Genomic DNA, 25,640 nt, shown 5'->3' with positions numbered 1-25,640 from the left:
TTTTGCTATTTTTGCTTTATTTGGACTTTTTATGTGGTATGTTATAGTCAACGTCTTCTTATTAACTTTATCAGAAAAATTTAAATTCTTGAGGATAAAAAATGACTACTAATAAGTGGGTCTTAAATCAGTATAAATGATTCTAGCATTAGCGAAAGTACATCTTGCAAAATGTTGATTTTTATTACAAATTTTCTGTTTAATTTACATTTGTTGACAATTGACTTGCATTCATATTGAAGAATATAATACTTAGTTTTATCCCATTCCTTCAACTGGATGTTATTGTATACAATAAAGGGATATCAAAATATAATAAACGTGTTGATAACTATGACGCATGTCCCATTTTATGTGGACTGCCAAGAGTTGCATTCCAGATACTAGATTTATCTCCCTTAATGATCAGCTCATTTTTCGTTGTCTTATCATGCGGAATGCCAAACATTGCTTCGCCAAGACCACTACTCAAGTCAGCCAGAATTTTCGGGTCTTTGTAATGTGTAACGGCTTGCGCCATGGCCAATGCACGTGCGGAAGGATTGGCGCTCTTGAAGATTCCAGATCCGACAAAAACACCATCAACACCCAGTTGCATCATGAGGGAGACATCTGCAGGAGTGGCTATAAGTGGAAAAAATTGTGGTCATGTTTCAGCCTTATAAATATTATGTGATGTAAAAAGAAAACCAAATACAGTAGAAGCAAACAACATGGCGGCATTTAGATTTATTCAGTGATGTTCCTAGGTTGGGGGCTCCTTTCTTAAAATATTTGGCCCCATTTAGACAGTGCATCTGAGATAAATCATAGATAGTGAGGTGTCACATGTATTCCCTTCTAAAAGTCTTACAAGGTTTAATGTTCTTTTGAAATCAGCTGACATTTAAACTATCGTCAGATTCATTTGATTCAGGTAACTGTGATCTAGAATTCTATACACATCATACCTCAAACCTTGAAGCGTTTTAATCATGATCAGGGAAAAACAAAACAAAACATTATCTTTTATTGCTTTTAATGCATCTTATTATTTTTGACAACTGCAATGCCATTGTTCTCCACAGGGTTATTTTACGATGAACAATGACAGCTTCACACTGAGCATCTCTCAGAGAAAAAATATGTCCACCCTTCATATAAAACTTAGATTGTATAACCGAAAACATCGAGTTCTAGTTCTATCTGAAGATGGAAAGGTCCAGCGTCTCTTTATTTAAACTTACTTTGTCTTATACATGTACATATCAGGTCAATACTTTACAGCTACAATTCATATTATAGCAAATGATTCTATACATTGATTCTTGGGTTACACAATTCATCTTTAAATAAAGACAAAAATAAGAGAGATAGAAACAATACCTATTCCTCCAGCAGCAAAATTGACAACTGGGAGCCTCCCTAGTTCTGCTGTTTTCTGGAGGAGATCAACAGACACACGAAGTTCCTTAGCATAGTTATAGATTTCTGTTGAATCCATCGCCTGGGCCATCTTAATTTGTTTGTTGATTGTCCGGGCATGCCTAACTGCTTCAGCGACATCACCTAGATAGGACAGAAAATAGGCAACTTCTTTTATTGTTTGCGACTTCATTTACCGGCACATGGACAAATTCAAATCAAAATAAATGTTTGTTCTTTATGTAATATAATATTTTATTATTGAAATTTGCTTGTTTTGAAAGGGTAATACCTTACCAATAACCCAGGAAATAGCACGTGAAAAATGACTTAGATTTTTTTTCAGAAAAATTAAATAATTATATGAAATGTCTGGTAATGACGGTAGTACAGCCCAACAATTTCTCTTTACACTTTTGAGCATGTCAAAGAGCAATGGAAAATCGTTTTTCAAACAGCATTCGCATAAAAGTCTTGCATTAATGTTTTCTTCCTGTTGTATGAAAATTTAATTTGGTTATCTAATTTAGCATGCCCAATTGTTTATCCCAGCGCTGATGGTAGCACAAACACACCATTCTTTCTAATAGTAAATATATCTCACCAGTTTTCATCTAACTATTTATTTAATTTCAATCTATTACTCAGTTTAAACAACAGGTGTCTTAGAGATATTATCTGGCACAATATCAGCAACACTAAAAACAAGAATACTAAAAAAAAAAATATACAAATAATGTATTGTGGGTTGAACTACAAATTGAGACTGCGCTTAGACTGTGTTTAACATGTGTGATAACTACCAACGCCTATGACAATAAATCTTTAGGTCTTTTTCCTAAAGAGCAAATGACAGAAGTATCACAATGCTGTCGGCATTAGTCTTTAAAAAAATCCCATTACCAAAGATCAGGAGAAGCAAACAGCAATACCTGTTCCGGCTTCTCCTTTGGTTCGAATCATTGCAGCTCCTTCTGAGATTCTGCGTAGTGCTTCTCCTAGGTCACGTGCTCCACATACAAAGGGAACTTGGAAGGCATGTTTATTAATATGGTTTTCTTCGTCTGCTGGGGTGAGCACTGAATAGAGAGGCACAGCCCTTGAATGTGTGGTCATATAATAGCATGATAATGATACAACCAGCTTCTTTTCTCGAAAACGTGTATGTAACATTAATAAGCACACATGAAAATAAAGATTTCAGCTATTACTGTACAAATATTTTAAACATTGCTCTTAATTTCAACCGTAACATACATATCATATGTCTAAAAGGAATAGCAATCTAGTGACTTTAAGATCTATTTCAATGAACAGGTCTCTCAAATTCCAATCATCATTTTCTAGATTTACTGAAGTCTTTGCTTAAAGACAGGGCTTTTAAACCGACCAGTTTAACATCTATGGCTGTAAGGCTAGGTGTTTCTATCAAAACAATCAGACCAATCAGGTACCTATTCAAATGTCGAATCACTGGCACGGCCAGAGAGAAAATGATGTTTTAAACCTCCTGGAGTGTCCCGACCCTATATTTTATCTTTAAAATTTTTCCATCCAATCAGATAATTGAACTTGTACCCAAAAATAGTTGCAGATGACTACTCAAATGTGCTTCTCACCTTCTGATTCATCAATCATGTCCACACCAAGTGCTTGCAAAATCTGGGCTTCTGCAAAATGACCAATCCTTGCCTTTGCCATCACGGGTATTGTAACTGTTTTTATGATATCCTTAATTTTCTGAAATGCAAATTTGAAGAAAAAAAAACCACTAGTAATACTAACTGGATACCAAAACTAGAAATATACTGAATATGTAATTAAGTTTTTTAAGGGTAAATTTCTAAAAATTAAAAAACTATGTCCACGAAGGATGATCAACTAAGGAAAACTGCACACAGAAAGTTATGTACCCATTTATATTCACTTTTTAAGTCAGATCAACTGCACAGACCCAGATCTACCATCGCATAATGCACCAGCAGATATGGGTCTATGCAGTTTGTTAAGACTAATCAGTGGAACAGACATCATGGACATTGATCTGTAGGAGCATCATGCTCCTGCAAATCAGGATCTTTGTTCTTTGCAATTGGATCTGATGTATAAGCGAGTACATACTGAAGATGGACATTGGTTTGGTGAGCATAAGAATATTGATTGCATAATCCCATTGATCATGTTATGAAATCTTTTGACACACGATTATAAATTATGAGATTGAATTGAATTACGACCTCGAAGGCATACATTCTTCTTTGGAATCTGTGAAAAATAATGTCTTACCTGTGGATCTGTCATTCGGGCAACTCCACCTTCTCGACGTATGTCTGCGGGAACTCTCTCAAGGGCCATGACAGCACATGCCTAACAATATTAAAATATTAAGACAGAACATTTTTTTTCAAAAAGCATTTGCTTTAACCAACACATAATTCAGATTTTGGCCACATCACTCCTGTATTACTGCCCTAACTATCTGAATGAAGGTAGACTAACAGGTGTCATATTTTGTGACATCTAAATGATGTCTCGAGAAATATGACATGAGGAATGTGTCTGATTGATGTCTGACTAGTAATAAAAGAATTAAAACTGAAGAAATCAAAAGCAATGTTAACTGGTTCAATGTGTGTGTGTGTGTGTGTGTGAGAGATTAGGATTTTTAATGCAGCTTTAACAATTTTTCAGTCATATTGCTATGATGCCTGCAGTGTGGCAGTTTATAGTGATGTCTAGCACTGGGGCATCATGACACAGACATGTAGCATGATGTCCCACCCAGTCACATTATCCTGACACCAGGCCAACCATTCCTAACACTAACCTCTTAATGATGAGTGCATAAAGAGACAACTGTTGGTACCATTTTTTGTAAGTCTTTGTACGACTCAGCTGGGGTTCGAACCCACGACCTTATGCTTCCGAGGAGGATGCTCAAACCACTTGGCCACCAGAGCGGTGTAACTGGTTCAGTGTCAAAAATCAATGCTGCCAAACCAAATGTATCACCTAATGAAGTTAATTTAGATTATGCAAGCCATGAAAACCTTTTAGGATTTTGTATTGGTAAAGCTTTATCATGGTCCCATGATATACAAAATTTATTAAGTATTTTGCCCTGCCTTATCTTGGTAGGTAGAATTATGGCCTACCTTTCTATCAAAGCAACATAATTGTCCTATATTGGCTTTATCTCTGACAGACTATACTTGTACTATTTAGTGCAATGCATCCAAATTAAAAAAGTTCCCAAACTACAAAGAGGCCAGTAAGCTGGATTTCAAAATGCATGTGAATCATCCCAGCAGTTGTTTAAAATGAAGAATTATACTAGTTCACTGTCAAAAATAGAATTATGTACGACAAACTTATTTATGTGTTCAAATATATGCATAACATTACTCCTGAATACCTAAATAAAAACTTTACAAAGAATACTGATTCCACATTATGACTCCAAATCACTGGACATCAACAATGATCTTTTTCTCCCAAGGGCAAAATCTGAATTTTTAAAAAAGTCTTCAGTTTTCAATAATGTTAGTATGGGATTCTCTTCCAGCTAATTTGAGTGCCACAATAGTTCAGTTGTTAGCATGCCAGACTCTTGAAGAAAGGTTGCAGGTTTGTATACTATCAACAAACCAGCTTTGGTCAGCTACCATGGTGTCTTTCAGCATGGCACATTAATATAATTGTCTTGGCACTAAATAACCTACCCTTCTTGCTTTGCCGTTAAGCACCATTCCAAAACCAGCTAATCCAAGAATATTTGATGAATTCTTTTCTTTTTCTCTTTTTTTTCTCTTTTGTTTTGCAGTCCAAATCTAGGGAGATTATTGTTTGTCCCAATAACAGTGTTACCCTCTTGAAAAAAATTATTATTATTATTATTATTATTATTAATGTTAATGTGATTAGAACATTTACTTGCAGGTAAGTAAGTAGTTTGGTGGCTGATTGTTTGGTTGGTAATTACTGATCGAAATGACAAAGAATTTTCTAAATATATTTTGTTAATTCATTTATTATTTATGTATACAACTTCTACCATAAACATTTTTTCTCAGTACAATGATCACAAGATTATTTGTATATCTTCTGGATGCATCTTTGTGAACCCTCTCCTTGAGGCATCTTTTTGATACAAAATTGATATTTCAGATATCAATCAACATAAAGAAAGAAAAGAATAAACAGAAAAATGTATTTCATTTACCCCTGCTTCTTCAGCTATCCTCGCTTCTTCTGGCGTGGTCACATCCATAATGATACCACCTTTTGCCATTTGAGCAAGCCCTGCCTTCACCTTGAAAGTGCCTGAAAGTAAATGCAGACTTTTACATCCTAGGGGCTTAAACTATGTAACAAGGCAGAGTCAAACACAACAAACATTCAATTTTCTAAAATATAAATTTATTTCCCTAAAATATAACAATGAAAGTGATAGAATTTAAAATAACTTAACAGTATTATACAATTTTCCTAAATGAACTACCGATTTCCAGAAACAGTCCAGAATCATTTTAAATGAAGGTTCAAATGTGCTGATGTGCTAGCACTACAGAGAATAAATGTTCTAATATCTGAAAGTTTTACTTCAGGGTGAATCCAATGAAAGTTGAATATCACTAAAATCCTTGAATGTCCTTGAATGTTTCATGGTATTCTTATGAAAGTATTAAAAATTCAAGTCCTTGAATATTTTCACAATAATTCAGCAATGTACTGTCTCTTTAGAATAAATGATTTTCTGCTCTGCCATTATAACAAACAAGTTATAAATATATCAAACTTGTTTTCCAATTCATACAAGACTGGACTATAACTGAAGAATGAGAATGCTAAACTTATATCCATTTATATAATCACTATATGTGAATCAAATCAACATTTCTAAATCACTAAAAAAGATTCCATGTATTTGAATTATTCTGTATTGTAAAAAAATATTAAACAGTCATGGTCTAATATTTGTTTTTATTTTTGAGACAATCACCATCAGGGCATGCAAGGTATCTCTACAGAACAAATATAATCCCCATAGCACGTGATGTTGACATAACCTCTATTCATCTAATTTGTGACAATTTGACCAAATTAGTTGTTGACATGAACTTGGCAATAACCTTGATTTATGAATGGAGAACATACATATAGGTACTCTACAGTACAGGCCAGCCACTGAATTAAAGAATTAAAAAATAAATATTAATCCGAATGACTAAAAACTATATTATAAAATAATATATGATATAGATATCCTAAGAATACGTTTGTCAAACAAACAAATGATAATTTGAGCCATCAATCAATCAAGCAATCAATGGGTCATTCCATTCAATCAAAATTTCCGTTTCAAAAGCACGTCAATTGGAATATTAATATAGGAGCATGAAGAGCATGTTCATTAGGCTATAATATGAAGAAATCTTGCTTATTTCCAAATAATGTCCTCAAAATTTATCAGTTAGACCCTATAGTTATAGTCGGTATGGTTGCTTCTATTGGGATATATTGGGTAGTGTGAGTCATCCAGGTTAAGAAGAGTCCCCTGAATGGTTGACTGCCGCTCTACTGTCCGAAAAGAAGAGTCCCCCAGGGTTGACAGCCGCTCTACTGTCCGAAAAGAATTTTCAGGAATTTCTTCTTTTTAACTGCTGAATGTTGAAACCGGATCTGATACTTCTAAACAATAAAAAGATTTTTTGACAGAGATTGGCACCAACTAGATGGCATTAAAAATTAAATCTTTTGGCGAATACCAAATTCAGATATCATCATCATCCATTCAAGATGATGGATGTCAGATGAGCGAAACGGCTTAAGGCTTTTGGTGAAAACCACATTTCTATATCAATATCCATCAAGATTCTAGAAGTTGCAATAGCAAGATTTTCAAAATGGCCAATATGGTGGTCTCATTGAGGGTCAGACTGGCATCCTTTTCAATTAGAACAGGCTAGATATTTGGTGGAAACCCCATGTTAATTTACAACTGTCCATTTAGAAATAGTGACAAGATTTTCAAGATGGACGCTGTGGCGACTAAATTGTAGGTCAGATCAATACCACTTGGAAACAACTACACGTCATATGCTTATTTAGGATGACAAGACATCTGATGAAAACCCTGTGTTTGGCATGACTTCTATTGATGGGTCATAGCGATAAGAAGACTTTCACGATGGTTACAACACAGCATGGTTAAAATTCAGCATGGTTATATTACAGCATAGTTACAACACAGGTTAAAACACCGCATGGTTACAAACACAGCATGGTTACAAACACAGCATGGACGAGTACAGTCATCAAATATGGATGCTGGCCATGGATAATGCAAATGAATGCAGGTGTAGCCAACGTGAAAATTCGAAAAGAGTTGAGCTCCCGTGTTTTACTAACATTTTAAATATGTTTCCACTCAGATTGAGATTTCACATTATCTTGCTTATAATACTTCAGACAACATCAATATTTTTTTCAGAGGTAGAGACAGTGGAAAGGATACAAATCACTAGTTGGTTTCAAACTTTAGCACACCGTTTCATTCTTGAAAACAAAGTTGAAGAATTAGTCACATTTGAGGACATCCAAACAATTTCCTGAGAGATAATGAGGGCTATCTTTAAGTGAACTTAAAATGATTGCAAACTGTTTTAATCCCTGACCACTACAGTGAAAAATAAAAAATATTACCAACTAGGCAATAATAAAGATATTCAAAACTCTCAATCTGAGGAAGACATTTTTAGATGCTTAGTGAAACTTGTCTCCAGAATACGGACATTTTTAAAAGAATGTACGCATATCTGACCTTAAGGGAGTGTCATACTTATGTCTGATCAAACTTGTTGGTAGATTCAGCAAATATCCAAAGTTATTTATAATTTTTTATGGAAACAATAGAACGACTAGCAGATATCTTTGCCGAGCCAGCTCATGTATTCTCGACATTGGGGCGTGACAATGGATTTATACATACTGTTTTTTGCGATAAAAAGAACTTGCGCCACGATGCATTTTGATAATCAAATAATGCATTATGAAAAGTAAACACTGGATAAAATGCATTATGATAAAGCAAACAAACACTGGATCGAATGAATTATGAAAAACAAGCAAATATAATGAATTATGAAAAACAAGTAAATATAATGCATTATGAAAACACAAACATTGGGTTTAATGCATTATGAAAAAAAAAACATTGGATATAATGCATTATGAAAAAACAAACACATACTGGAAATAATGCATTGTGAAGAAGAAAAAAACACAACAGACATGACACATTATGGAGAAGGAAAAACAAACAAACAAACAAACAAACACACACTGACTGTGATGCATTATGGGGAAAACAATTGTTGCAAAGAAACAGGATTAGGTTTTTCCGCCATTATGTCTTCGCCATGAGCGACATTTGTAATGGGATCTTGGGCCTAAAACAGCTCAAACAAAAAGCTCATTCTGGCAAAGATATATTGGACCCTTCGAGAAGGGAAAGAGTTGCGATTTTTCGTTTACATTAAACAGATAATGATCAGCTCACCTGTTTGACTTTTGGTCAACATTCCATTCGGAAGTAAAAGGTTTGTGACTTCAACTACACTTCCTGTAAACAGATAAAAGGTTCTTTATAGTATCTTACTCAACAAAATTTGATGTAATTATGTTGCTGCGAGGGCCTATCGTCGTCTAGCCATGTATTTGTCTACGTATAGTCATCGATTCATCTCAGTACTTTACTGTATCAATAACAAACACACAATCCCAAATCTCCGTGATATCATTTTAAGTTCTGTATCTGTACATGATCAAGTTTTGCTAAGGCTTGGAGTTTTTCTGCATTTTATTTGTCTGCTATGATTGAGTTTTTGTTGCTTATAGAAATATGATGCTAAATTTGTGTGCATCGAGTGTTTAACAAAATAAAACTGAAAGTTTTGTAAGTAAAAGAAAAGTATGCTGAAGATTCTGAGCGAAAAATGAAAAGAATTGAGAAAAGAAATTTTTCTAGTATTGTTAGCTAGCAATATGAAGGAACAGAAATTATCTGTAGTTTATAAAGACTAACTCATTTTTCAGTGGGACAGTTTTGCCACACCTGTTTTAGCTTAGTATGAGTAGATATGTTGATCTTCAAATCACGAATCATGTTGGAGACTGGTAACCAATTAAAGCGAAAATCAAAACATATAAAGAATTACTTTTGTTATTCCTTTGTTGGAGACTACGATCCGTGAATTTTCAGCTTTCTACTGAATCGTGACATTTCGTTGTTTTGACTTAATATAAATCATGCAATAACAATATTGATTTAAATAAAAGGTATCATTTGAATAAGACAACCAATATTTTCACACAACGAAATATCAGGAGTCTACGGAAAATAGCATACCTCTACTGCGGTAAAAGAAATCTTGGAATGACCATTAAACATGTTTATGACATTTACCTTTGCTTGAAAAGTACTTGAATCGCAACAATAAGGAGTTAAACAAGAGGGCTATATTTGGTCGCTGCTTTATGACACAACAACACAAGCTGGTTATTTAGTCCTCAGAAATTGGAGGAAAGTGCCTTGTCCAAGGATACACAATGGTTACCGACCCGGTCTGGTCTGAAGGTAGGATTCTAACCTGCACCCTGTCAGTTGAGGCCGGCACGCTAACCACTTCGCCATCGCTGTTCCTGCCTTCTTTAGTCGCCTCTTACGCGTGCATGCGGAATGTCGCATAGGTACTATCCTACATTCCCAAGTTGTAGGGTCAGAGAAGACGTAAATGGTGAGCCTACAGTCCAAGCATAATTATGAACGTGTGATGTTGATCAATAAGTCAAAAGATTAAGTGTGCTCGTCACAGCATCAACCATGTCTGTTTCATAATGATTGATTCCAAGGAAAATCTATCAAAGCATTATGAATTATACAAAAAGAAAAACTTTAACCAAAACTCTAACAAATTTGCTATGGCTGTGACCTTAACCCCATGGTCACATTTTCGTAGAATGAATTGTCTTAGCTTAATAATGCTTCATTTCAATTATAACGAGAATCTGTCAAAAGGTATAGGAAATAAAGATATGCAACTAAGCAAAACACGAACTGTTGATGGAGCAGTCGGTGGAAAAAGTGACAGCTTTGTCACGCTTCCCAATGTTGTGGATTCTAAAATATGCACTTACCATTCTTAACTGTGTCGGACATGTTCTTAGCTGGACTGGTTTCTCCTTGGAGCTATATAAGAAGTTAAGTATATATATATATATATAAGAAGTTAAGTATATATATATATATATATATATATATATATATATATATATATATATATATATGGAATACATGAGTGAAAGACAATAAACACGTAGGCTAACATTTTATAACGACTACTGATATATTCAAAGAACATTGTGCATATAAAATTGTAAGAGTAATAAACACATTGTTTGCAAAAACATATTGTTACATACTTATATCCAAGAAAACAAAGTTGGGTGCTAACATGGTAGTGGGGGCAGGTGTTTCCGATATTATAAAAAAACATGTGTATCTTTAGTATAGTGTAAAGTATCGTATAGTTCCTGTTTTAAATATATCTGATACCATGAGAAATATGTTTTGCAAATTCTTGTCTACCGCATAAACAATTGTTGTTTATAACAATTAATTGAAAACGTGATCATTTAACAAATTTCAACCTAACAGAATTATTGAATCAAACAAAAAAGCGCATATCACAGTCATTGGCTGAGGCTTTTTCTAGATTCCTATTTATGGATAATTTAAATGAATATAACGATTGGCTGACCGTGTTCTCCAAAGGCCGAGGATTCCATTCAGTAACAGGATCTGGTTAAATTAACTTTCAATAAAGTTAGTCCTGATAAAAGGCGTTTGGAGGTTAGATCTATCACAAATTTTATATTACTGACCCGCTGGACACTTAGTGGAATCAAAATCAACAGTAATCCAAGAGTCATGCTATGTTTGAAGTCTTTACAATGTTGTTTCTTCCAAAGTACTCGTATATAAAGTAGATTTTGTTGGCCCACAATTTTTCCTGCTTCAGCTTGTATTTACTTTTTCATGTCTTTCATAACTGACTTCATCTATCCCAAATAATAGCCCTGTACTCCAAGAGGTCTTATATAGATGAAATAAAGAAGTTCCAATGACCTTCGATCAAGTCTGAATTTTAAACTTCGTAATATGTAAAATATGTCGGTCTTTTTTTTTCATGCTTTTTGTAGCATATCCTACATGTATGAATGCCAAGATAGGAATTCATTCAGAGAAAAGCGTAAATAATTGTGAGAACTAACATTGAAAGTGGCAGCTGTTGCTCTTTTTGAGATTTTCTAGATATGGCCATTCATCCCGTTTTCGGATTAAAATCTACATTCAATGATAGACCCACAAACTAACTTTAAGCAGGTCTTCCTTCAGAGTATCAGAAAATAGATTTGGGTCCATTGCGATAATTGACAGCAAAGTACCATCAGCAAACAGTATTATATTGGACCAAATATCTTTAGCAATACTGTTAATATAAATTAAAAATAATAGTAAAAATAATAGTGGTCCAAGTAGAGAGCCTTGAGGCACACCAGTCCCGGCGTGTTGTTGATCTTAAGTGCAACCTTCCATAACAAAGCTTTGAGTTCTGTTTGAGTGGTATAATTTGTAAACCATCCAAATAATATACCACCAATTCTAATATTTCTTAGTTTATAATTTAGACCCTTGTGCCAGGCGTTGTCAACAGCCTAACATACACGACAAAATACCACTCAAATGCATTTACCTTCAATGACTGCTTGCAGAAGGTGTAATAAATAAAAAATCACACGAGTGATATAACGCTGAATCTTGGGCAAGGATGAGGTGGGGCCACTCTGTGTTTGAGTAATTAGATTATTGAATTTAAGGCAATTATACAAAAACATTTGAAGACACGTTTTCAAATATTTCATTCACACATATCAGGAGATATAGATTTATACTAAGAAACAATAATTGCGTCCCCTTTTTGTGAATCGGGGCAATATTTACAGAAAATGTTTGGAGCAATTTTTCAAATATATCTGATATGTGTCGCGATAATATAGGAGTGTCTTAACTAGCCTAGTGTTGACTCACCAGGTCGTCCACCCCACCCCCATTTTGTGAATGTCTAGATCTGAAAATACATCTTCAACATCATGCAAATACTATCAAGAGTAATGTCAAGAAGAGGTGTCGAGGGCAGGGTAGTGGAATCGTCAGGTGTTGAGGGCAGGGTAGATATAGCTGTATCCCTTTAATATGAGCTTTGCCACCCCACACCACCCCCACCCCATTGTGACTTGCCCCTACTCTCCAATCCCGAAGAATTCCCACGGACGCCCATGCACCTTGCTACATGTGGCAAAGTATACGAATGGTACAAATTTTCTGTGAATAAAATGATATATTAATAAAACATGCTTCTGGGTCTGGTAGCTCTTGCATGGTGACACCCAACCCGAGCCCTAGTATGCCCTATATCAGAAAGTTTAGGTACAACCATGCTGAGAATCGTGCTTGGCTATGTTGACGTAGGGATAACAAGGATTTGTTTGCATCAAAGGCGGAAAAGCAATTAAGAAAATTATTCTATTCACACCTTCTAAAAAATCTAATGTCACGGGTAATTGGTTTTAATACCAGTAAATTAACGACGAAAAATGTTGTGGGTCCATTATCTTTATTATTTAGAGACGGAAAAAGAGAAAGACGTAGGCCTGCCGGGTGGATTACAGCAAACAAAAACAAACAAAAATTCATCTACACTGTCCAGGATAGCTGTGGATTAAGCACTTTAGTAATACATTCAGTGGCTTTTATTAAGAACATATAACTCGCTCACCCCAGGTGCTGTACATGCATAAGCCAAAATAACAACAAAAGTAGCAACCCGTGAATATGGATCACCTGCTGAATTAATTGTGTAAGTATCCGAACAATGTCGCGACATATTTTAGCATATGACATGTATACATACACGTACGAGTAACAGTGAGAATTTTTAAAATTAACAGCTATTAATACCTGTTACACTTGTAAATATCAGTTCATTGACGAGTTTATAACTGGTAGGTAAAAATGTTGCGAACCAATTCAGATCTGAATCTGTGAGCTTCAATCTTTTGAAGTCAAACAACAACGACCGATATTGAGCACGGTTTTGCAAACACGTCTTCCTTCGTATCGTAAGTCGCTCTGCAATCTTCACACACATGTACAATGAAATGCTTGTTCAGTTACCTTTATACTGCACTTTACAGGTTTATTAGGGCATAATTACAAACAATAGTACCCAACAAATTACTCCAAGGTGTAGTTCTGATACAGTCCGTTTGTGACACATTATGATTTCTGCTCACAATTCAGGTTTCAAGTAGAAAACATTCTTGCTGTGATTAACCATTCTGTACTGTTAATTGACACATCCCAAAAGACTTTCTTTTTGGGTAATTAGCGCGAACACTATTATTTAAATGTGAACACTGTCTGCAGGCAAGACAAATTCAAAGCTGGTATATTCCAGGTTTACTCCAGTTTGTATTTGCTTCTGACGTTCTGTAATGTAATGTCATATAATGAGACGGACACCTATCCATATTTTAATCATTGATTCCGTTAATTGTATCAATATTCAAGGTCAGGACACGCTGTTCTCGACCAAGAGGAATATGGGTAAATAACAACAACTAGAAAACAAAGAATCAATATAATGATGACAGTGGTGTGTGTGAGTCATTAATTTCCTTGATCGTTATGATGTCAGATTTTGAAATGGTTATTGTTAAAATATTGGTTGACCATCGCGGCTCGATGAAGTCAATCCTGCGATGCTCTTCGCTGATAGGTCTTCATGTGGCTGACGAGTCCGATGCTAGATGCGCATGTCATGGAGCAGTGTGTGCACTGGAAGCATGGGTTTTTGCACCCATTACAAACAGATGTACACCAGCCAGATCTATCGTCGGCGCAGGACTCGAGGTCTGTCACGGATATCGAGCAGCGTGTCAGGCTCTCCTTGATGGAGTCTTTGAATCTTTTCTTCTGGCGACCAATTTTTCTGTGTCCACTAGATAGAGCTCCATACAAAATATGACGTGGCGTTCGAGACTCCTCCATATGGATGACATGACCCGTCCACCGGAGTTGGGCTCTCATGACCATCGCTTCGATACTGGTTAAACCTGCTCTATCCAGCACTTTTAGGTTTGTCACTGTCTTGCCATTTGACGCCCATAATCCAGCGCAGGGCTCTTGTGTGGAAGCGCTCAAGCTGCTTGATGTGCTTCTTGTATGTTGTCCAGGTCTCACATCCATATAGGAGGCTTGTTAGCACAACTGCTTTATACACCTTTATCTTGGTGGACAGTTTAATATTACTGTGACTCAACACGCGAGAGCGGAGAGAAATGGTTATTATCCCAAGCATTACAAGCGTGAGGGATACGGTAATAAACTATCTGTCCCTCCGTCCATTGTACTTTATCGCCTTCCAAACCGCTGAAAGAATTCACTAAGCTTGACTTTTCTTGTCCATATGGTTACCACGTGTGAAAAATATATTCGGGGTGGGGTTGAAATCCTATTGGCATTGGGAGGGGCCAATTGTCCCCCCGCGCGACATGCAAAGGGGGGGGGGGTGCGTCTGGAGCCTTGTTTTTGAGGCTGAAATTTGCATAGTATTTCATATAAACGTTAGTTTAACGGGGACAGTTCTCAACAAATTAAATTTAGGAACGGAAGGTGAGGAGGGAGGTTGACAACTGACATAAAATCTGTTCTTTGTAGCATAGTTGGGGCAGCACTAAAGAATATTGTTCCCTGGCGACTCGAACCCTCGGCGCCACCATTGGAGATCCATGTGCGGAATCAATGCAAACAATGTATAAAATTTCATATAAGTCTCCACTGGGTGAAGCCGTAATGGGGGTGGGAGTGGGACGGGTTAGGCTTTAACTCTATATTATCATGGGTTGCGATGGCATGCTACGTTTTCGTAGTGTGAAAATCTGACAGAAATTCAGTTAATGAATAAACTTCTTGTTTTACCGACAGTACATTTTACATTTAAGTGTAGAGTTTAAAATAAACCCAACTTAATGAAAACACGTGTAACTCCATAAAGCACTTACCTTGTATACAAACCTTTATATAAGACGAAGTTCTGCTGTAAAGGCCTCGTGCTGCTATTTATAATAGGTTAAATGTATAGTTCAGTGATACTGTCCTTTGTATAAACCCGTAGTTAGTATTGTAAGAGACAACCAGTTAGAAGTGTAAGAGACAATAAGTCGATGTTCAGTGGTAGACTTGATCTGCCTCGTGTTAACACATGCAACTAGCTTCTGACACGCTGATGGCCAGGATAGAGCGTGACTCATCAAAATTCGCAATCCCGTGCAAACGTTAATATAGACCTAGATCTATACACCAGCTTAGTGTAGATACAATGATTGCCGTAGTTTAGTCACGATCACTCACACACTGAGTCATGTAGATCCTAATTAAAACGGAAACATTAGGTTTAATCTTGATGTCCAAGCACGAGGCACATTTACAACATGGCATATACAGATAGGTTTATAACATGGCATACACAGATAGGTTTATAACATGGCATATACGGATAGATTTATAACATGTCATATGTGGCAACAACAAAAAACAAAGCTGTCTCTGCAGACGTGCTGACTGAAAAGCGAAAGTCCCCAAAATATTATAAAAGATTAGAAACAATATGAAATATTGCACGAAAACCTGACCAGGTCATATACATATACATATCAACATGCATGCCAAGTTTAAAATGTATATATATAATGATATTTGCTTAATCATGTTAGCAAGTTCAGCAAGTTTTAAAAGTGCGTGCGACCAAAAATGGACAAAATGTGCCCCTCTCTCCAAAGCGAAATATAATTATGTCATCTAAGCAAATATGCCAAATTTCACTTTGCTACGTTGAGCGGTTATTGTGCCATCTTGCCAAAGCTTCTCGGGATGGGCGAATGTACGGGAGGACGGATAGGACAGGATCGAATCAAGATATCCTTGTCTGATAGAGTGACAGCACAGCGTCAAATCAAGTTACCCTTGCATTAGTGGCAGCATAATAACGTCACGGTTAGTAATAATTATGTGTGATCGAACCGTAAGTTTGTAAATCTACACCTGTGTCTTTTTAATACGACGAACGGGACATGAAATCAAGATGTTCATGCTCAAAGCAGTTGGGACATATCGCGGTTAGCCGCATCTCAAGGGAACGGCAGTAAAATCTGATGTCATTGAGCCTGTATACTCTTGATTTATGATTTGTTGGTTTTAAGCCATACTAAACGCGTGTGTGCATGTATTACATTCTCTGTAAGATTTTATGTTTTGTTCATGAAATATTTAGCTAATATCAACATACCACAAACAGGGCCGTACGGTAAAATGTTTCACCGGTCGTCACACTCGGCAAACAATATTGGGAAAGATGCACGCTAGAAAAATCTTTTGTAGCAAATAGACTATATATTAACTATCACAAATTTTAACTAAAATATGCTAAGTGCGTTGATTTTTGTTTCCATGTGAAGACTTTATAAGTGCAATAAACTGACCTCGAGCAGTGCAAAACTAGTATCTAACTAGCCTGAGCGCTTTCGACTCTTTCTTTCTGTTTGTTTGTCTTGTCTATGTTTTGTATTTGCCTATGAAAAAGACTCATTAAGAGTCAAAGAGTTCGATCACTCTCTTGCTGGATCCAGTGCACTTGAAAGGACTGTTATTCGCCATATTATATATATGATTCGCTGGTATAGTTTATTAAATAATTTGATCTTTTTTTAAGTCTTTTATTATACTTTCCATCCGTCCATCCTTTAAAAAAGCCCAACAGAAAACGAAATGTTCCACTGTATAGATGAATTTTATGAATAAACTTGTATGAATGTGAGGCCGCAGTTTATCAGACGCTGCAGCATGAAATCTGCTTTATTTACCGTTGAAAGAACGAATGTATTTTGTTTTACTGTTAAATTCTGTATACATTCCATAATTAGCATGTGACTTATGACTGAAACATTGTTACAGCTACGTTAAAAATCCAAATCACACACACACACACACACACACACACACAGACACGCCTCCAACGTTGTTTTCTGTTTTGGATTGATAGGTCTAGTCACACTAACTGCACGAGAGGTGCCCCGAGTGGCCGAGTAGTCTAAAGCGCTCACCATTCCGGATCACTGTGATCTTACTTCTGTCTGCGTGGGTTCGAGTCTCAGGCTCGGCTAACGTGGGTACACGAGAAAGCTTGCCAGTAGCTTCTTGTGGGTCTTCCCTGGGTTTTCCAAGGATCTTCCTCCACCAGTTATACTGGCCGCCATGTATAGTCTATCTTATGCTGGAAAATGGCGTTAAACCCTACAACAACAACAACAAGAACAATTATTGCACCTTATGAACAGTTTGCACACAAGTATCGAGGATTTTTTCGTTCTCTCTGACTTTTGATTTTAGCATAATTGAATGATACGCTAAACAGCTCTATACCACGGACTTTTTTCTGCAAGAATATATGCCAGAAATGTTGTTCATTGCACAGTATCAAATGTTCACCAGTTTGATCAGCATATCTTGACTGATTTTTGTTAAGTTGTTAAGTTATCTGCTTTTGTCATGCCAGGGCTTATCAGTATGTGCTGTCACTCGTAATATGATTTTAACAACTTGTTGGAACTATCCGCATTAATTGGATAGTAAAAACTGTTTGTTACCATCCGCATTATCTTTGCTAAAAATTATATTATTACGTCCATCTTCCCACATAGTGACAAACTGTTATGCATTGCTTTGTTACAGGTCTTTTTTGAGGACACGAAAACATTTATCTGACGCAGTTCAGTTGGTGGATATTTCATGCAAACGAATATAAATGATAACATAGACGGTGAGTTTGTTTGTACATGGCAGTCTGTTGAACGTAATACACGCTGTGCTACTCATATTATGCTAGTGTCGTATATGATCTTATTTTAGGAAGCGATGATCTATCTAATCAGGGCAGTACGTATTACATGGATTGAATAATATATTCAAGAACAGCAGATTACACGGGTTAGAAATTCTTCGGATATTGTAAACTCCAATCAGGGACTGTGTATTGTTGTATGGGGGGGGGGGGGGTAACGCCATATTGTAGCAAATGATGGGTTATACATAGCGGCCATTATATCTGGTGGAAGAAAACACGGGGAAGAACTACTGACCCACGGCAAGCTACTGCAAGCTTTCTCGCATACCCACGTTGGCTGAGCCGAGACTCGAACCCATTTGGACAGAGGTGAAATGTCAGTAATCCGTAAAGGCGAGTGCCATAGACCACTCAGCCACCCGGGACCGATAGGGACAATATGTCCCGCAGGGATTGGAAACTTCAATCATTGACAGCATGTAACACAAGGACTGGAAACTTTAGAGCTCTGCCAGATATCACCCTTTCCAGTTGGATATCAAAATATAGTTCCCAGTGGTTGGTTGACTAATATTAGTACTAAGAAAAACATCAGTTATTTCCCGCCTTTCTAATATATATTTTTTATATAATAACGAGTGATAACGATAATATCCGTGAAATGATCTCATTTTTGGTACTCTAAGTGAACCTTCATTTTCAATTTTAAATTATTAAAATGGCTAATTGAAATATTCGTGAGTTAAAATTAGTTGCAGAGTTTTTCATTGTATTTACAGTATAGCCATGACTATTTTATTCATGAACCTTGTACACACACGTTTTGTAGAAACAGTTTACAACCACCTCTGCAGATTAACAATTCTTCTTTTAGCCCATTCCCCCTTCCCGCCCCCAAGAGTTTTCTTAAATGTTAAATGAATATCACAGATGCACTCCGAATTCATATGCTAGTAAGTGGATATTTATATTTTTTATCTTGATGATGAAATATAGGAACATCATGGTTTACGAAATATTTATCAATAATGCACTTTTCTGGCCCACTCAGCAAACCCAACTTATGATCTTACTTAGGCCAATAAATTATCCCCTCACTCGTCATGATATCGATTTTCGGCTTAGGGGATGATATCTCATTCATTAAAACCTGCAAAAATGTGCAGCAGATTTTGGCGGCACACATCGGCGTACATTTTATACACTTACCGGTATTTCTTGCGGCTGTGGAGCTACCGTCGGCTGAAGGGTTCTTTTGGTGACATGTACATTGTGTTTGGTGACTTGTTAATCCACGTGGAATAGCACAACCCTCTGTCCTGTGAACATTTTGAATCTCGCGCTAGATGTGGCTGTTAGTAATTACCGGTATGAGTCTAAAGTGTACGCAGGTTTGTTCCAGAAAGATTTACTTGTAGCTAAGTTGCATATTTTAATGAACAGGTGACGTCATACCCATTTATCGTCCATCAGTATCAACACAGATTTGGGGGTTGATTTATCGGACAAGATCTTACTGTGTACTGGGAAACTCGTTTGCATAACAATAAGGAACAAGTCATATTTTGTGGGTTCGGCAGAGTTCCATTCCATATGTCATAATGTATGCCACATGTTAGTTACGTGTTACTTGATTTTACAGATTTAATAATGTATGCCATATGTTGCTTGAATACACAAGAACTTGCTGTCAAGAACTCGATTAAATGTTTGTATCGCTGATTGAACATTTCTTCTTTTGAGTTGAATTGTTGTTGGGTTTAACGCCATTTTTCAGCACGATAGGCTATGCATGGCGGCCAGTATTAATGGTGGAGTAAGAATCCGGAAAAACCCCTGAAACAACCACCGACCCCGAGAAGCTTTCTCACATGCCCACATTGGCTAATCCTAGACTCGAACCCATGCAGACAGAGGTGAGATGGTAGTGATCCGTAACGGAGAGCGGTTTGGACCACTCGGCCACTCGGGACCCCTCTTCTTTTGATGATGTATGCAATATGGGGGGGGGGGGGCGAGTGGTCTAAAGCGCTCACCGTTCCAGATCACTGCCATCTCACCTCTGTCTGCGTGGATTCGAGTCTAAGGCTCGGCTAACGTGGGTACGTGAGAAAGCTTGCCAGTAGCTTCTAGTGGGTCGAGGGTTTTTCCTCCACTAGTTATACTGGCCGCCACGTATAGCCTATCTTGTGCTGAGAAATGGCGTTAAATCCTATAAAAACAACAATAACAATTTTAGAGGAAGATATATTTAATATGGGAATACATGAAAAGTTATTCTATATCTAATTAATGAAATTAGACACGTATAATTTACATATCTTAAATTTTCACTTTAAGTTGTATTTCGAAGCAAGGTCGTCTGTTGTAGGTATTATATTTATTACTTTATTATTATTAAAAAAATTGCATGGTTTAAACAGTGTACATGTTTTGTTTCAGTCTTTGTCTTTGCTTTTGTTTTGTGGATTTATCTTAGACATTCAGTACATTATTATTTTTTGGAATTTTCGATTCTAATTCTCCAGAAGAGATGCCAGCGTCGGGACAACTTAACGAGGGTAAACAAGGATTCAAGATTGGTATTCTTGCAGTTCAGGGGGCGTTTTTAGAACACCAGATTGCCCTTAAAAAAGCTCATGACTCCTTCAGCCCAGACAGCTATATTGAAGTGATGGAAATCCGCCACCTTAGAGATATTAAACCGGATTTAGATGGTGTCATTATCCCAGGAGGGGAGAGCACCACTATTAGTATGTTTCTGCGGCGAAATGGAATGATCGAACCTCTCAGAGACTGGATACAGAGTAAAAATCACGTGACATGGGGCACATGCGCAGGGATGATTCTTCTCTCCAAGATAACTGAAAATCAAAAGATGGGGGGCCAGTCATCGGTAATTTGTTGCATTTCACGTAACCGAGATACAAGCTTTATCAGTCTCATCAGTATTTTAGTAATCGCTTGCTCCTCATGCTGCAAACTGGATCTATTGAATTTATTGTTGATAAAATATACACTCAATATTTTGAGAGGTTTATGATAGCCCTGTTTGATTTTGAAACTCATGTTCCCGCCATTATACATACATACATACAAACAAACATACAAACATACATACATACATACATGTACTAGAGGAAAAACGTTTTCCAGCTTTTAAACGTAGAGCAAGGTCTTCAGTAAGGGACAATCAATAACAGACACACACACACACCAAGTGACACGTAGAACAATAAATATTGACTTTTTTTATAGAGAAGAGAAGCATAATAAAGAGATCTAACTGTTCGAAAAAGAACAAAATAACATAAAAAGCAATTACTGGAAAGAAATATAGTATCTGTTAATGCGACAAAATTATCTGGTTGCAAGGCTAGCAGCACTTAAGTAGAAATCAGTTCGATTGTTAAGTTTCATGATTCATTTAGCCATGTATATTAAGTTGTTAAATTCTTATAATTACAAATAGTTATAAAAGCAATAACAACTCTAAAATAAATTTTAAAAACTAAACTGGTTTAACCATTGTTTTCAAACATTGTCAAAACAAACAAGGGGGCGTCGATTCTCTGGTGGTATGAAATAATAACTTTTAGGCTTGTTTTGCGTCACATGATACAATACTGTCTAGTCTAAATATTTGTTACAATGGTATAGTAAGACTGTGATTATGAGATTTAATACAACCCCACTCTTGGTATTAAGGCATCATGCGTAATTTTAATTTAGTTAAACCTGTTTAGAGGAATACAAAGCTGACGTTTGTGCTAAAGAAATATAAAGAATTATAGATCTATGACAGTCGAATTTTGAAACCAATTACTTGGACTTGCTGACTGGGCGCATTTCCCTTTCCGAATTTTTTGCCCAGGAATTTATCCGACTTTTTGTATAACCTTTGTCTCGCTGTAACGAATTCTCTCAGCATGTTTAGGTTTCAATGGGTTATGGACGGATGTTTGGCTACAACGCTGAAGCCTTCATCGCTCAGCATCGTTGGGCAAGTTGAGCTGAAAGTGAGTTGCATGGTCCAGTAGTAGGGAACAAAAGTTTAGAAGTGAGCGTCGTGTACGTTTAATGACTTGAAAATAGAACAGTGTTCTATTCGTTTGGAGAAATACAAAATATAGCAAATCAAACTTTTCCTTTCGTTAGACATAAAAATGCAGGTAGTTTCTCTATAATGAGTTTATCGCTCGCAGAATTTCTCTGCAGTATCAAAATTTTAATGAATCTGTTTAGTTTATAATAATGATTGAAGCAAAACAAAACGAGCAAACAATTAAACTTGTAAATACATGATATAATCTACAGTACTTGGTGATATAAATTTAGGTAATTGTCGATAGGTACCTGAATAAAAACTGAAATTCTTTGTGATTAGAGTTTTACATTTTGTACAGACATATTTAAAATGGATTAATGATTTTCTCTCCAATTTTCAATAGTTCATACAAGTCTTACAAAATTGAAGAAAAAAGTTCATAATTTAGTTAATTTCTATGGGCGTTTTAGACTTCGTATGAGATGCTTCTCTCATTTAGCAAGCGTGAGTCAGAGGTAATTGTTTGAACAAAAGTTCACCATAAGTGTTCACTATTCCCTTTTGAATTATTTACAGCTTTTTATGACTTAAGTAGCGATTAGCCGACCAAGCGGGTTTTCATGCTGAGCGGTTCGCTTTGTGCGGGGAAATAAGATTTGTTTTAATTGAGTTTGTATTAAGGAAGTTTGACTGAATCCGCGCGGTCCATGCGCTCATCCCAACCCCAACTGAAATGATGGAGTAAGATACGCATCTTTAATGGTGACCGAGACGGCAGTTGAGGGTGCAGGGGACAGGTTCTTTTATACACACATTTGATGTTGCATACACCTGCCTGATATAAAAATTCATAAAAAAATATAATACATGAGTGAGGTCAAAAATGTACATATTTTTGGACAGGTATAATAATATAAACATAAGAATTTCATTCTCTTGACCTGACAAGTCAGTGGAAAGTCATATAATAAAAAGTTGATGCACCCCACCCCAAAATTTATATGCATGCATTTTTCATGTCTGAAGGCAGTTTTTAAGATCACGTGATGCTCACAGTGCAAACACCAGCTATTACCCTGGGTGACAGTTTTGAAAAACACAATGTGCTCATTAGCTTGGTGCATTTCAAAATACTTGTCATCCAGGCAGTTTTTGGGATATTCTACTTGCCTTGAACCAACGTGTCGGCTGCTAGAAGTGGCTAGCTCTGCTTCGTAACCGACTGTTGGTATTTCCCTGGCTACATACTCTGCATTGACTACATGAGGTTTACATGCCTCATAACAACACACGCAGTAAAGACCAAATTCACAAATATATGCATATCTTTAATTATTACACAATAATAGCTCAAATAGTGACACCATAGCCTTAAGTTAAGAAATTTGCCAGGGGCCAATTTACGAAACTGTCCCCTGCCACCTTAAACAGTTTGTGCAAAATAATTTCTGTCAAACGTTTTGTACATATCACATATTTAGACATTATCTAGATTAATGTTATGAAATAAAATTATATTTTATGCAAAAATAATAATGTTCTTAATCTTTTAGAAAAGTGACCACATTGGGACAAGAGCAATTTACGAAAATGTCCCCTGCCACCTGAGCGCATTAATCGAAAAAAGTCCAAGTTAGTTTGATTCATGTGCTTATGCTTTGAAAAATATATATCTTGAGATATTAAATTGTTTTTTTTTCTTTTTCTTCTTCAGCTCTGTATCATGGACACTGACGTCTCCAGAAACTTCTTTGGCCGACAGATGCAGAGTTTTGAGGCAGACATATCTCTTCTTGACGAAGAACTTACGGTAACTGCTGGTAAAAACAACTTCCACGGAGTCTTCATACGGGCGCCAGCTGTCATAGAAACATATAGCCCCGAGGTGAAGGTTTTAGCAACACTCCATAGGGATGACGCGGAAAAAGATATTATTGTGGCGGCCAAACAAGGAAATGTCTTTTCTACAGCATTTCACCCGGAACTAACAGACGATTGCACGTGGCATTTGTATTTTTTGCAATTGATTCAGAAAGTTAAGAATTCATAATCTCAAATGGAATAAATTAGCTTCATAAGTTATTTATAAAATATGGGACGAATAAATGGATTCTAGCATCATGTTTTGCAGTTTCTACGAAGGCTATTGTATGACCAAAAGTATTACATTGTTTTTATTAAAGTTTAATTGATTTGGTACATCTCATTTTTAAAATCGAGAACCAGTCAAATGAAAAGCGTAAAGAGGTGATCAGTATTTACTGCTTGCAGCCTCAATGCCACCGTTTTTCATAAATATCACCATTATTCCGACCTGACTAAAATTTAAAACTGAGGATTTTGTTTAAAAATTTATCTAATATCAACCGTTCTTTAAAATAATCCAGGTATTAGGTTTAAACGACGTTCCACTATCCAGTTTAATAGTAAGAGATGCCACCTCATAATTCAGTCCCTGAAGTCGCTCGTAATCCTGTTTTTTTTTGTTGAGAATTCTTCAAAAGTAGTGATGTGATACATTCAACAAATTCTGTTAGTAACTAATCTATTAACAACACAATATTAGCACGTGGCGGACAGATTGATTCGAGAGGGAATGAAGAGAGGCAGTCCGCTTTTTAAGCGGATCAGAAAAGAAAAAGCGTGCATCAGATATAAAAAAAAGAGACTCGGATGAATACTGGTGATCAACTAGGGCGCTGGCATACTTTGAAGGGTGAACTAGGGCTGAAGACAAACTCCGCTGTTGCGGATTTCCATATTAATTGATAAGCATAGTATGCGGACTTGTAAAAAATAATGTACGCCAGTTATGCCTTTAAAGAAAAAATACTCATAAATACTAGGCAGAGTACTGCATCATAACAAACGGAAAATGAGAATAAGGTATCATGTAAGAATCACCACCTAAGACAACCAAATACCTAAAGCAGTCATTATAAGCGATTCCCTAAGCGTTATCAAATCGATCCAAAATCGCAATACACACTCTAGGGAACAATTCCTCGACAGAGCATGCCAATTAATCGACGATATCACCACAGCACATCAATTAGTCGAGCTCATGTGGATACCGTCGCACATTGGAATCTCTGGCAACGAAACAGCAGACAGAGTTGCAAAAACCAAACTAGGAGATCAAAACTATCAAGCTTAACTATAGC

General features: G+C 36.4%; 2 protein-coding genes across 8 annotated transcripts; one reads left to right on the top strand and one right to left on the bottom strand.

The window, feature by feature from the left end:
• LOC149785241 (pyridoxal 5'-phosphate synthase subunit SNZERR-like) lies at positions 1–19,736 on the bottom strand. 4 transcript variants are annotated; one of them, XM_089979079.1, is made up of 9 exons: positions 19,638–19,736; positions 10,603–10,654; positions 8,966–9,028; positions 5,627–5,727; positions 3,691–3,771; positions 3,024–3,144; positions 2,337–2,483; positions 1,366–1,548; positions 1–624 (listed from the first exon to the last, which is right to left on the bottom strand). In XM_089979079.1, the coding sequence occupies exons 2-9, from the start codon at positions 10,622–10,624 to the stop codon at positions 332–334; spliced, it is 1,011 nt and encodes a 336-aa protein (XP_089835205.1). In that variant the 5' UTR covers positions 10,625–10,654; positions 19,638–19,736; the 3' UTR covers positions 1–331. The 4 variants fall into 4 exon arrangements, with proteins under 4 accessions (XP_089835205.1, XP_089835202.1, XP_089835203.1 ...); XM_089979076.1 differs by lacking the exon at positions 19,638–19,736 and adding an exon at positions 15,592–16,024; XM_089979077.1 differs by lacking the exon at positions 19,638–19,736 and adding an exon at positions 15,605–16,024.
• Positions 16,447–24,597, top strand: LOC149785240 (uncharacterized). 4 transcript variants are annotated; one of them, XM_089979080.1, is made up of 4 exons: positions 16,459–16,582; positions 18,317–18,404; positions 20,957–21,324; positions 24,191–24,597. In XM_089979080.1, the coding sequence occupies exons 2-4, from the start codon at positions 18,374–18,376 to the stop codon at positions 24,524–24,526; spliced, it is 735 nt and encodes a 244-aa protein (XP_089835206.1). In that variant the 5' UTR covers positions 16,459–16,582; positions 18,317–18,373; the 3' UTR covers positions 24,527–24,597. The 4 variants fall into 4 exon arrangements, with proteins under 4 accessions (XP_089835209.1, XP_089835206.1, XP_089835210.1 ...); XM_089979083.1 differs by lacking the exon at positions 18,317–18,404 and having other exon boundaries at positions 16,447–16,582; XM_089979084.1 differs by lacking the exons at positions 16,459–16,582; positions 18,317–18,404 and adding an exon at positions 18,411–18,520.
• The last annotated feature ends 1,043 nt before the right edge of the window (positions 24,598–25,640 follow it).

Source organism: Sinohyriopsis cumingii, chromosome 13, assembly GCF_028554795.1.
Source record: "Sinohyriopsis cumingii isolate HCF-2022 chromosome 13, ASM2855479v2, whole genome shotgun sequence".
In the NCBI taxonomy this organism is placed as follows: Eukaryota; Metazoa; Mollusca; class Bivalvia; order Unionida; family Unionidae; genus Sinohyriopsis; species Sinohyriopsis cumingii.
This window is presented reverse-complemented; position numbering and strand designations above follow the sequence as displayed.

Coding starts and splice junctions, on each gene's coding strand:
- LOC149785241 (XM_089979079.1), bottom strand. CDS start 10,624: ATGTCCGACACAGTTAAGAATG. Junction 3,145..3,690: donor CCCGAATGACAGATCCACAG/GTAAGACATTAT, acceptor TTTGCATTTCAG/AAAATTAAGGATATCATAAA. Junction 2,484..3,023: donor CATGATTGATGAATCAGAAG/GTGAGAAGCACA, acceptor CTCTCTATTCAG/TGCTCACCCCAGCAGACGAA.
- LOC149785240 (XM_089979080.1), top strand. CDS start 18,374: ATGCAAACGAATATAAATGATAACATAGACG. Junction 18,405..20,956: donor TATAAATGATAACATAGACG/GTGAGTTTGTTT, acceptor CTAATTCTCCAG/AAGAGATGCCAGCGTCGGGA. Junction 21,325..24,190: donor AGATGGGGGGCCAGTCATCG/GTAATTTGTTGC, acceptor TTTCTTCTTCAG/CTCTGTATCATGGACACTGA.